We start from the raw sequence: 13,421 nt of genomic DNA, 5'->3' as shown, positions 1-13,421 counted from the left end.
TGTCTCTGGTAGTTGGATTCCAAATATCGAACACAGTCTTGTGCGACATGACTGGCTTCCTTTACTCACTGATAGATGATCCACACAACCATGTGGATCTTTTATCCATGATGAGACTGTATCTTGGGGGAGCAGCTGTAAAGTAAAGGAGAGAGTAGGAAAGCTGCAGAAATTTGACTCATATTTTCTTTGTTGGCTCAGTTCAGACCTCTCTCACCAGAATGACAGCGGTCATAATGATGGGACTGGCATGTTCCGCCACAATGTCAGTCAGCAGGTCTGCGTCTCGGGCAAGCAGGATGTTAACATAACACTTTTTATTACTGATGATTGTAAACATACAGTTTCAGTCCTCATCACCATCTTGATATTCATAATTTCTGTACAAACATATTAAGTTTCAGTGTTTACATAAAAAAGTGACATCACAGTTAAAACTGGTACAAAGTCAGATTGTTGTCCGGACCACAGGGGGCAGTAGAGAGCCATGTTAGCACGTGAGCGAAAGCTAGCAAAGTGATTGAACATCTTAAGCAGATCAACATCAATGCGATTGTAACAGGACGGCTAGCCGGCTAGCTAGGTGATGAACTGTACAGCTGAAGGAATGAGTGAAACGCTACAGCGTTAGCACTGGCTGCTAACTGAGGATACTCTTCCAGAGTCGTGCCCACGATCCACGCATCAAGAGATAAACGTCCAGCTCTGCTGTAGTGGATGGAGCTCTTAAACACGAATGTTGGTGACGTTGTCTTTTCATGACGTACCTTCAGTAGACATCTCATCAATATGTAGACAGAAGCAACATTTCAAAAGTCAGGTGTTCATTTGTTGCCGTTCTTAGTTATGACTTGCAATTGCACCTTTAGCGTTTTGCTAGCGGCACGGCAGTGGTTCACTGCTGACACGATGGCTAAGATTTACGTGCTGCAATGGGTTTGGACATGGTTTCACTGGGCTAGTCACCGGTCGAGTGTTGCAAAAGTACAAAGCGATGACAACCAACGGTTAGCGTTGAATTAGCTGCACAGACGTCACATCGGCCGTGAAACTAGTGACGAGCACTTAACTATTTTCAAAGACTAAAATGTATCCATACAGTAGACAATGTCACAGTCTTGGAGGTAGGCGGGTCTGACATCAGCGGGGTTCATGACATCATCAAAAAGTCTCGGCAGTCAACTCACGCGTCAAAATGAAAGTCATATGATGCTGGCTTGACGTGGCTTGGCTTAAAACCAGACAACAAAAACTGCGAAACATTTGCTCGCCACAACGCTCCAAGATTCAAACCCACAACCTTTCAATCACCATCATCTGATGGATGACATCATGTTGTTGCAAGGAAATTTGGATAACCTTCTCATCATAATACATCAGGCAAAATCCAGCAGGGTCAGACTGGGCCGGACCAGATCCAGCGGAGCCAGACCCAGCAGGACCTCGTCTGGCTAGACCGGACCCAGCAGAACCTAGTCTGGCTAGACCAGAACCAGCAGGATCAGACCGGGCCAGACAAGATCCAGTGGGGCCAGACCCAGGAGAACCTAGTCTGGCTAGACCAGAACCAGCAGGATCAGACCAGGTCAGACCACATCCAGTGGGGCCAGACCCAGGAGAACCTAGTCTGGCTAGACCAGACCCAGCAGGATCAGACCAGGCTGGACCAGATCCAGCGGGGCCAGACATGACTAGTTTCACAGACAGGAAGCAGAAAGCCAGTCCAGATGTTTTGATTTACGATGAGAGGAACTGGTGGTCCGACACCAACAGCTACCAAACTAAAGCACCGTAAAACAGCTTATTTCAAAATAATAGCCTTGCTAGCTGGAAGCAGGCAGCTACAGATGACCGACAACGGTGTGTGACTCTGTCTGTATCTCTGTGTTGCTGTGTGTGTCTGTGTGTGTTTCTGTGTTTGTGTCTGCGCGTCCTTGTACTTAATTTTGTTAATCCTACTTTGTGGGGACCGATTCTTGACAAAACACTATCCTTGTGAGGACCGTATGACATTGTGGGGACATTTGGCTGGTCCCCACATGGTGATGTCTCACTTTGAGGCTGAAGACATCACAATAACTGGGTCATTATTATTATTAGGATGGTAAGGTTTAGGGTGAGTGGCTGGGGAAAGGACCATGGCAATGAGAATCTCACAATGTCCCCACAAGGATAGAACAACAAATCTGTGTGTGTGTGTGTGATTCTGTGTGTTGGGATGTGTGTACTTCTACCTTTGTAAGGAACTGTGTGAGTTTTTAATCAACTGAGTGAGGACATTTTGGCTGGTCCTCACTGAGTCAAGCCTCAGTTTGAAAGTTAAAACTACAAAATAGCTGGGTAATTATAATTGGGTTTTAGTTTGGTTAAGAGTAAAGGTTAAGTTTAGCCATTTGTTTTAGATGTTTGGGGGAGAGGCTGAGGATTGGGTTATGTTAATGTATGTCAATGATGGTACTCACTAAGATAGGAAGACAAACGAGTGTCTGTGTGTTTGTTAGTGTGTTTGAGTGTGTCTCTGTCTGTACCTTGTATCATATAATTCTTGGAAACACACTTCCTTGTGGGGGCCCTTGCTACACCTCACAAGATTAAGCTTCAACTTGAGACGTCAAAATAACTGGGTCAGCTGGGGAAAGGGTTATGGCCATTAGAGGTCCCCACAAGAATAGAGATACAAACGTTTGTCTGTGTTTGTTAGTGTGTTTGAGGCTGTCTCTGTCTGTACCTTGTATCCTATACTTGTATCATATAATTCTTGGAAACACTTCCTTATGGGGGGTCCTTGCTACACCTCACGAGGTTAAACCTCAACTTGAGGATGATGACGTCAAAATAACTGGGTCATTACAGTTGGGTTTCAGTTTGGTTCAGAGTCCTGGTTAAGGTGAGCCATGTGTTTTTGATGGTTAGGTTTCGGGGAAGAAGCTGATGGTTAGGTTTCGGGGAAGAGGCTGGGGAAAGGGTTATGGCAGTGAGAGGTCCCCACAAGAATAGAGATACAAACGTGTGTGTGTGTGTGTGTGTGTGTGTGTGTGTGTGTGTGTGTGTGTGTGTGTGTGGCTCAGCAGAAGCAGTGACTCGTCTGTGGATCTCAGACGACGGTGCTGACGGATGGATCCGACAGGTTCAACTGTCCAGTGATGTCGGTCGGATAAGGCTGCGGGAGACACGCACAAACAACATGAAGAGCTGCCACACTGGTTCCCGCGGTTCCTCACTCCTCCCTTCCACTCCTCCGCTCACCTGCAAATTCTTCCTCCACACGTTGACGGCAGCAAACGCCAGCTGCATCTGTTTCCGTCGGGCGTCTTTGTGCCGTTTGTAGGCGATTTCGATGAAGATAAGGAAGATCCCAGCCACGATTCCTCCGGCAACGAGCATGAAGACACCTGCGGCCAAACACCAGCAGGTCAGGGCGACAGGCGCGGCAAAAGGCGCCCTGGCCGGGACACCGACTCACCTGCCATGTTCTCAAAGGTCAGGGTGGCAGGGGCGTTGCTACGGGAGTCACACTCTTGGTATCGAACCCACGTCTTGTCCAGATCTTCCATAAAGCCGTTCTCGTGAGAGCTGCACAAAAGCAAGTGCGGCATCAGGTGACCGTCCACGACAGCGATGCTGGCCGACGGTGCTTTACCTGAGAATGGCCAGTGACACGTTCTGTTTCCACGGACTGTCCTTCCTCATCCCGATCCCGAAACCCGAGCGGAAGAACAGCTCTCCGGTCGTCACCAAGTCGCATTTCTGTGATGCCTCGAACTCCAGCACGGCGCTGTCCCAGATGAAGGCGTGCAGTTTGCTGCGGAGGGAGACGCACCGGTGACAGCAGGGCGGCGGTCACGTGACCCGCCGGACAGCAACAGCACCTACTTGTCTCGGACGGCTTGAATGGCCTCAGCTGCGCTCTCGTAATTGTGCTTCTCCATGTGCCTGTACATCGTGCTCAGTTCCACCTGTCGCCTGAAGTAAATGTCCACCGAGCTCTGCTTCACTGTGGCGTAGATGAACTTGTCTGACGGATTCCGAAGCTGCAGGAAACACACAACACCCACGTCAGGATGTCTGGTGTGTGTGTGTTTCTGGGTGTGTGTATGCCTGGGCATGTTTTGCCACACTTCTGAGTACTTGCCAAGCCACCTTCTTGTGAGGACATTTTGCTTGAGAGGTCCTCACAAAAATAACAAAACAAATATGCGTGTGTGTATGCTTCTGTGCAGTCACCCTGGGGTCGTTGATGCCAGTGATGCGCTCCTCAGGCCGGTCCAGCACCAGGAAGGCTGCCAGGTTGGCGGTATACGAGGCCACGATGATCATGGCGAAACCCGCCCAAACCATTCCTAGAATCCTGGCAGAGAAACTCCGGGGTGCTCCTGCAGACACACACACCAGTCATGCGGCGGGAACTTTGAAGCTTGAAGGTCATGTGACTCACCCTCTCCAATCCCGGAGTTGAGCAAAACTCCCCATGAGAACCACATGGCGGAGGACAGTGTGAGGGCATCTTCTTCCTCCTCCTCACTGTTGACTTTGAACCTTCCGAACGGGCTGGACAGGACAATCGTATGTGAGGGTCTCTGGGTGCGTGGTGGGCTTGTTTATCTGACTTTGTGGGGACCAATTCTTGACAAAAATACTATCCTTGTGAGGCCCATATAACTTTGTTGGGACAAAGGCTCGACCCCACGAGGTTAGCCTCAGTTTGAGGGTGAAGACTTCACAATAACTGGGTCATGACAACTAGGTTTCAGTTTGGTTCAGTTTTGGATGGTTAGGTTTAGGAGGAGAGGCTGGGCAAAGGGCAATGGCTATGAAAAACCTAACAATATCCCCACAAGGACAGAAAAACGAACATTTATGTGCGTGTGGGAGATTGGTTTATCTATTCATGTCCTCTTTGTGAGGACAGTTGGCCGAGTTAGGACCTTAATGCCGGTTAACCAGTTAACCCTGAGATTGAGGATGGAAACTCCAAAATAACTGGGTTTCAGTTCAAAGTCCTGGTTAAGGTTAGCCATGTGTTTTGGATGGTTAGGTTTAGGGGAGAGGCTGGGGAAAGGGTGATGGCTATGAAAAACCTCACAATGTCCAAACAAGTATAGAAATCCAAACGTGTGTGAGTGTGTGTATTGCTACCTGAACCGGTCTAGTAGGTAGAGCATCACTGCCACCACGTGGACCGACAGACCGACTAACAGCCACAGTGTGCTCTGGAACGGCTGCATGAACGAGTCCAGAGTGCTACGAGGAATTTCCTGCACACACACAAACACACACACATGTGAACTCAGGTGGCAGGAAGTGCTTCAGCAGCGATGGGCTGTCGGCACACCTTCTTGACGAGGATGGTGAGTCCCTGGTACTTGAAGGGTTTGGAGAACTCAATGTACTGAGCGCGCTCATTGTTGATGGTCAGCGGGGCCACGATCATGTCGGCCAGGCCCCCCAACAGCTCGCCCATCATCCCATTCCACTCCTTCTTATTGCTGTTGTTGACCTGCGGGGGCGCACATTCAGAGGCACGGTTGGAGGGGCCCTCCTGCGGTCGGGGGCCGTCGGCTGTCACTCACTCGCTCCTGAGTCCCGAATTTGCCGTCGGCAACCAGGTGAACCTCGTAGGTGAAGTTCATGCTCATGGCCAGCTTGATGAGCAGGTCGATGCAGAAGCCGTAACAACACTGCGGGACGATGGGCTGACCTGCGCACAGCCACCAACACACATGGGTCTTCAGAGAACCGGCTCGTCCACTCTCCCTCCTCTCACCTGGAATGGTGCCGTTGGGTCCGGTGCAGATGACCTTCTTGATGAGCACTCCGTTGACGGTGTACTCCTCCTTACACGTGCCGTCCGTCTTAGTGGGTTTGACGTAGACAAAGGGCTCCTGATGAATGGTCACAATCTGTTGCGGCCACAAGGCAACAGCAGCGTCAAGGACAACTTGTATCGTTCAAACTGTCTTCAGACTGCACTTGAACGCACCTTCAGTTTGGTCGACATCTGGTATCCAACTGGTTTCTCTGTCTCTCCCCCGGGCCAGATGATCTTCCTCTGAGGGTTCATCACCACCTGACACACACACACACACGTTTGTTTTGTTATTTTGTGAGGACATCTCATTGCCATAACCCTTTCCCCAGCCACCCCAATTATAATAAACTACTTTTACTGATGTTTTAACCCTCTAAACCCTGTGAGGAAAAGCCAAATGTCCTCACAAAGCAAAATGTCCTCAGAAGAATGCCCACATACACACATTTTTGTGCTCCACCTTTGTGGCGACCTCTCATTGCCACAACCCCCAGCCTCTCATCCTTAACTTAACCCTCCAAAACGAATGTCTAACCTTAACCAGGACTCTGAACCAAACTGAAACCCAACAATAATGAATTGTAGTTTTCGTCCTCAAATTGAGGTTTAACTTGAGGGGTCCTGAAATTGGACCTCACTAGGATAGATATGCTTACACACACATGCAAGCTGTGTGGTCTTAACTCTCCATGGGGGTATGTCTGAGTGTGCACACCTGTGACCCGTTGAAGACTCCGACTGGGACCATTCGGCCAATCTTCTGTTGGTAGTTGAGGATGCTGTAGGTGGCGAAGCGTCGGTCGCCGTCGTCGTTGAACTCGATGCGGCCCGTCAGTCCTTCAGGATACTTGGATGACATCAGCACTCTAGAGCAATGAGACAACAGTTGACAAGACGTTGAATGCATCTCTCAGCCGAGGGTTTGGCCACTGACCGTTTAAAGAGTGGGCCGGTCCTCCAGATGTTGGTGTTTCCCACGCAGCCACGTGGAGGTTCAGTGATGTTCTCCTTCTCGAAGAGCTCCTGTAGAGACTGGGCCACGACTGAGACCGCGTCACTGATGTGGGCCGACTCGTTCTTTCCGTTGATGAGTTGCAGGCCCAGCAGGCCTACACATGGGCACACGCACGAAAGCACCCATGCACAAACACACACACACACACAGGTGTGGATGCACACACACACACGCACACACACATATACACACAAGTGCAAACATGCACACGTGTTACATTGTTTTTTAAATGGTTGTCGTGGTAATTATTTTTTGATGTACACACACCCCGTCCCCTCACACACACACACACACACACACACACACACACGTACGCACGTACACACACATAGATGTATTTCTGTCTTTGTGAGGACCTCTCATTGCCATAACCCTTTCCATCCAGCTAACCTTAACCAGAAATCTGAACCAAACCCAGTTATAATGACAGTTATTTGGGAGTTATAACCCTCAAAGTGAGGCTTAACCTTGCGAGGACCGACAAAAGCAAAACATCCCCACAAGGAGATTCATTTCCAAAAATTTGTCCCCACAAGTATAGATATACAATTTCGCATACACACACATACACGCACAGACACACACGCTAAGGTTTCATGCTGGAACTCTCGCGTCAGCTGTTTCATGTCGGAAACTGAGTCCGGTCACAATGACGAAAAATATCTGCTTCCTCATCACGACGACTAGCATGTTAGCGCCCCCACTACAGCACCAGCCCGTTAGCTAGCCCGCTAGCTCACGCATTAGCAGGCCTCCTACAGACACAAGCCTGCCAATCCGTGGGCTCGTCTGTCGACAGGTTAGCCAACTGCAGCGCAGCTGGTGTAACAATGGGAAAGGCTAACACTGTTAGCCGACCTGCAGTTTGCTGAGGCAGCGGAGACTTTGTCGTCCGTTGCGACTCGGAATCTTCTGACCAGTCAATTAGGACAAAACCACCACTGACCCAAATCTCTCCATCAGCGAAGCCCAGTATCTTTGTGGGCCAGACTCAGCGGACTACGTAATATGACTGTGTGACCAACAGGGGGTGAAGTGTCTCGCACATCTGAGAACTCTTCCAGGACCCCTGTGCTGTTAATCGGCTGTCAGCCAACTGTGAGCTCCGGTTTGGTCCTCCAGTGGTCTGATAAAAGTGAGTCTGGTGTTTTAGTCTCTAATGACTCTCAGAAAAATAGTTCTCGCACAGAAACAGTGACCTTTGCTCCACTCTGGGGTACTGGGAGACAACCCTGGAGGCCAGACCACCAAATCAGAGACCCTTTTGAGAGTATGTTTGAGGTGAAGCGGTCTGGTTCCTGAGCAGTCCATTGATAGCCCCGCCCCTCCATGACATCACTCTGGAGCAGGCGTGGCCTCGGCTGAAGACCAAGCATCAAGCAGGACACAAGAAGCAGCGACGTAATCTTACCAGTGCTCGCGCTGAGGGTCGTCATGGTTACCACAGCAATCCTAGCTGTCTCTCAAACAACCTCCTACACCATTAGCTTGTTAGCAACGCCATACGTCATGCTAGCTTCCTCCACTGTACCATTAGCTAGCATGTTTGCATCCCCACTGACCGGCTAGCTAAACCGAGAGCGAATGGGCGGAGCAGGCGACACACACTAGAGATGAAACACACAAAAATGTTAGACACATTTGAAAAGAACAACAGTTACTAACAGGACGGTTTGAACCTTTAAACGCTTTCGTGTTTAAACATTCAACCATTGGAAGAAAGCTGAGAACGAGAAGAAGAGCGGGAGAGTCACACCGTGATGAAGGCAAGTGTCCTTCATCACACACGGACAGGTGGCCGTGTTTCCATCCAAGTCTGCTGCTGCAGTGTCCCCGTGACGACGGTTTAGTGATGTCATCACCGTCTGTGGTTGGACAACGCCCTCAGGACGGGACGGGACAACGAAGAGCCGGCTGAACTCTCACAACTTCTCTGGCGGCTGTCGACTTTTCTGGAGACTTGAAGTTATTTTTAGCGACTTTGATCATCGCAGCGACAGAATAGGGCCGTCGTCACGGCGACTTTCTGAAACTTTGGATGGAAGCAGAGCGCAGTGGAGACGGTACGGGAAGGAGAGGTTTGGGGGCAACATACCGTCGGGGGCTTCGGTCATGGCTTTGCCCGAGCTCTCCCGCTCCCCCACCAGCCACACATAGCCGGATCCCGTCATGTTGAGCTGCCGAGCAGCCCGGTACACTCCGGCGGCCTCGTCCTCACTATGGACACACACACACACACACCGGCGACTTGTCAAAAAACAATGTACTAACCAGAGAGAACAGAAGTCTAAAGGCCCGCTGTGACTGGGTTGGTTGTTTTTGGGTCAGAAGGTAAGACTTCTCGCCCGTGCTGGAAGCCAGTAGTGGACCTCAGTAGTAGGACTGTAGTGGACCTTAGTGCTTGCACTTTGTAAGGGGGCAGACTCTGGACTGGGTCAACCTCAACAAAGACCCTTGGTAGACTGACCTGGCTGACAGGATGATGACTCGAGCTTCAAGGTCTTTGGCCTCCAGCAGAAGAGCTGTTAAGTTGGTGTCAGGGCTGAAGAGCAGAACCTTCTCCGCCTGCAGGCATCCGGGGGAGACAGCAGGACACACAACATCAAGGGACAAACAGCATTAGCGGGTCCTGCCGGTGGAAAACGCCCACCCACCCCTCCATGAAGACACTGGACCCGCAATCATGCGACTCTCCCTGGGGGTGGGGTCGGTTGGGTTGGGGAGAGAGGAGGTGATGGGAGCTCGGGGTCGCTGAACAGAAATCAAACCAAAGTGGAAGCTCGCAGTCACGAGAGGAGGCGGTTGCTTGGTGAGGTTCGGGATGCTGTCAGTTCTCAGGTCCCGGTCTGGTCAAGGTCTGGTCTTGACTTGGCATGAGTCTGAGTCAGGATGTCGGTGCCCATCTGGGTCTGAGTGAAGTGGTGCACGTGGTGGTGGGACATGCAGGAGACGCTGTCAAGACTCCAACAATCAGGGACGTGCATGTTAGAGAGCGCTGATGCAACCGCAACTGAAAGAAAGACTCGGGGGGGGGCGGCGTGGACCAGATACCCGCCGGCTGCATGCAACTATTAGAAGGACGGGAACGGGGGAAGAGGCGGGTCTTCTCTCCCACCAGTCTGGATCCAGTGCAGGATCATGAAACTTAACAGAAAGGAAGATGGTGGCAAGCAGACCGGGACCAGGATACCAGTCTATCTCTGGAGCCGGGTCTGTAAGAGGACGGGGGGGGTGGGGCTGGTGGTCTATATGGCTGCGAGCTCATTGTTGGGCGGCGTGCATCATTTACATGCATGTTGTTGTACCTTCGGTGTTCTCCGGAAGTCAAAGTTGTGTTGGTCGCTGTTTTCAAAGTTCCTGTTTTTAGTCTGACGCAACGTGGACACCAGAGGGAGACAGAGATTTAGACACACACACATGCACACGCACGCACGAACAAAGACACACGCACATGAATATACAGAAACGTACACACACACACACCCACGCAGTGATGGGTGCGCAGCAGTGATGTAACTATCATCAGACAGTTGAAAGTGACTTCCTCCGCTGGTGATGATGAAGGAAAGCGACGGCTGAATGTCCCACTGGTCGCTGAATCTCTCGCTCCAGATAATCTTCTCATTAAAATTAGATCCACGATCTCGCTCTCTCTCTCACACACATGTACACACAGAGTCATGCACAAACACACACGCATGCACACACCTATAGGCACACACACAGATATATACACACACACACAGTGTTTTAACTGGAGCGTGAGTGTGTGTGAGAGCTTGTGTGTCTCACCTTGGTCTCCCTTTCCTCCAGCAGGGTCTCCAATCTCTTCTGGGCTGCTCGGCCTTCGTGGTCGTCACTGACGATGAGGATGATGTGGTTCCAGCGGAACTCTCTCATCAGGTCGAACCAGACTTGGGCCTGGTGGGCGTACGGCGGGACAGTCCTCAAGAAGGACAGGTGGATGCTCTGGAGAGGCAGCACACCGTGACGCACTGGAGCGGAGACCGGAGAGCCATGAGCTCACCTTGTCGGAGTAGATGGACATTCGAGTGGTCAGTCCCACCACAGGGATCCGGTAGAAGCCAGCAGTGTACGAGACCGGCGTCGGCGTCAGGTGGTCGTTGGACTGAGGGGGGTGACTGACCAGGATGGCATAGACCTGCAACACAGGAGGACCACTGTCACCTGGCACTGCTCAGGACTCAGTTGCCTAAGACACCTCATACACCTCATAAAGGATGTACACAGACAGAACGATACAAACCGGAAGTCTGGCTTCTGCTGCAAGGGATTTAAACTCACCAGTGGGTTACTAACTGCGTTATCTTACTGGCTCACTTTGGCCTATTGGCTTGACTGTGTCTATTAAAAATCGTTGTCATGGCTTGAAATAGAAATGTTTTCTTACAAAGGGAGGATGATCCTCCACTTCTGGTAGAAGTGGAGGATCAACACTTGAGCATTAGGGTCAGTGCTGCACAGCCTCAGAAAGAGTTTTGCCTCTTTGATGCAAACTCTACATCTCCAGCCACGTGTCCAGAGGAGTGTTTACACCGCGAGGATGCTGTCTTCGGAGCCAAAAGTTCCCACCCTGGCACCCAGTTGTCAGATTTAGGTGGTGACCGTGCCGTCGCCATGTAAACAAACATGGCATCTTACACAAAATGGTGGCAGATTCAATCACTTCCACCTCCGTGTAGGCGTACACATACAGATATCTAAGGAGCATGTATGTGTGTGTGTGTGTGTGTGTGTGGGGCATGTTTTGCCGTACTTGTGAGTACCAGTCTTGACAAACCACTTTCTTGTGAGGACATTTTGGCCTGTCCTCACAAGGATAAAAGCCAGTAAAAGTAGTTTATTATGATTGGGCGCAAGTTTGCTTCAGACTAATGGTCAAGGCTAGCTATGTGTTTTAGAATGTTAAGTTAAGGGGGAGAGGCTGGGGAAAGGGTTATGGTAATGAGAGGTCCTCACAAAAATAGCAAAACAAACATGTGCGTGTGTGTCGCCATGTTGGCTTGGTCATCCTGCCAGTGCTGCTCGATCACAGCAGTGTAACTTCCACTGAGTGTGTCGTCACAGATGAAAATTGATGGATCACCTGATTGGATATGAGGTCCTCGCAGACCGACAGCGCCATCTGGATCGCGTTGGGCTTGTGCGTGACGGAGATGGCGTTCATCTTGAACTTGTCACGGCCGAACGCCGCATTGGCTGTCGCCACCGCCTCCTTGAACACCTGCTCATAGCGCTTGTGACTCAGCACTGCGCCGATGTTCACCTGGCGAGGCTCGCAGCCACACAGCGCCACCGACAGGCAGTGCAGGAGCGCCAACAGGAGGATACCACGCACCTCCACTAGGGGGAGACAGAGAGGCGCAGTAGGGATGAAGAAGATGCATGAAGGTCCAAACCACACCTGGACAACGAGTCCGTCCACATGAGGCCGACGACAAACAACACAAATCCGTCTTCCATCAGGTCATAGCACCAGACTCAAATGTGGCTTCTATGACATCGGCTTGTGAGAAGACCCCCGACCAGAGCTTGAACGTGGAGGACGAGCACATTCATTCGGCTCCAACTCAACAGCAGAAGGACTCAGTGAGGCAGATTTGGCCCCCGAGCCTTGAGTTCGGCACATGCTTCTGTCAGATGAAGGTGATGAAGGTGAAGGTGAAGATGGTCAATGGCACTGAATAATATGTGCTTCGAGAAGTCGGCCATTGACGCGCGGATGGCAGGAGGCAGATGATGATGTGACGAGGCAGATGATGTCTCAATTGTTGAAGATGAAGGTGGTTCAGATGAAGATGACCGTGAAGGTGAAGGTGATGTCTCAAGATCAAAGAGCAGCTCACTCTCCAGAGGCCGTCACAACGTTCGTCCTTCAAGTCTCCTGTTGATCTGGTTCCGAGCACGGTTCGGTGTCTCGGGTCAGACGGAACGCGCGCTGGCGCGAGGATCTGGCGGTGCTGTGGACTCGTTGCTCAGAATCGCCGACGGCGTACGTGTCCTGTTGATCCGCCGCCACCTCGTGACGTCACCAAAAGCAACACGGCCGAAAACATCGACGGTCGCTGTTGTCCGTCGGCCGACGTCGATGACCTGATGATGCGGAGCGCCCTTAATCCGCCGCTCGTCGCCGCGCGTTCACGCTGGGAGGAGAGAGCGAAGCGCGCTGCTCAGCAGCCTCCGCGTGCACGCACAATCATGCACGACTCTTTATCTTCGATGTTCAATGTCGATGGCGTCACATTGCAAACAGGACACGTCGCATGTTGCTTTGATGACGCCGTACCGCGAAGCACACGCATGCGCAAACGCGCACACCCGCACTGACAGAAATACATCCCCGCGCCTGTGCACGCGCATGCACCATCCTTGAAGATGTCCTACTTGGAGAGATGCGCGTGTGTTCAGTTTGTTCATTTCACACACACACATACAATGTATTTCTATCATTGTGGGGACATTGCGAGGCTTTTCATTCAGAGTCATTGCCATCCATTGCCATAACCCTTTCCCCAGCCTCTCCCCCTAAACCTAACCATCCAAAACACATGGCTAACCTGAACCAGGACTCTGAAC

The 13,421-nt window shown here is 51.1% G+C and overlaps 1 protein-coding gene across 3 annotated transcripts; it reads right to left on the bottom strand.

Moving 5' to 3' along the window:
• Positions 1-302: 302 nt before the first annotated feature.
• LOC128762550 (glutamate receptor ionotropic, NMDA 1-like) lies at positions 303-13,146 on the bottom strand. Of its 3 annotated transcripts, XM_053870869.1 has the most exons (21): positions 12,692-13,145; positions 11,932-12,188; positions 10,852-10,986; positions 10,617-10,793; positions 10,130-10,192; positions 9,292-9,389; positions 8,920-9,041; positions 6,744-6,918; positions 6,525-6,675; positions 5,981-6,067; positions 5,765-5,900; positions 5,571-5,698; positions 5,333-5,497; positions 5,137-5,255; positions 4,436-4,548; positions 4,225-4,373; positions 3,874-4,031; positions 3,641-3,802; positions 3,464-3,573; positions 3,247-3,392; positions 303-3,160 (listed from the first exon to the last, which is right to left on the bottom strand). In XM_053870869.1, coding segments are annotated over exons 1-21 (2,718 nt in total). In that variant the 5' UTR covers positions 12,693-13,145; the 3' UTR covers positions 303-3,094. The 3 variants fall into 3 exon arrangements, with proteins under 3 accessions (XP_053726844.1, XP_053726843.1, XP_053726845.1); XM_053870868.1 differs by having other exon boundaries at positions 5,571-5,900; positions 12,692-13,146; XM_053870870.1 differs by lacking the exon at positions 10,130-10,192.
• Between the last annotated feature and the right edge of the window lie 275 nt (positions 13,147-13,421).

This window comes from Synchiropus splendidus, chromosome 7 (assembly GCF_027744825.2).
Source record: "Synchiropus splendidus isolate RoL2022-P1 chromosome 7, RoL_Sspl_1.0, whole genome shotgun sequence".
Lineage (NCBI taxonomy): Eukaryota > Metazoa > Chordata > Actinopteri > Syngnathiformes > Callionymidae > Synchiropus > Synchiropus splendidus.
The sequence above is the reverse complement of the archived record's forward strand: the minus strand, read 5'-3'. Positions and strand labels throughout refer to the sequence as shown.

Bases quoted from the DNA above. Each gene is read 5' to 3' on its own strand.
- LOC128762550 (XM_053870868.1), bottom strand. The intron at 4,374-4,435 runs GTGAGTCACATG...GTGTGTCTGCAG, and splicing joins CAACTCCGGGATTGGAGAGG to GAGCACCCCGGAGTTTCTCT. The intron at 4,032-4,224 runs GTGACTGCACAG...TGTTTCCTGCAG, and splicing joins CTGGCATCAACGACCCCAGG to CTTCGGAATCCGTCAGACAA.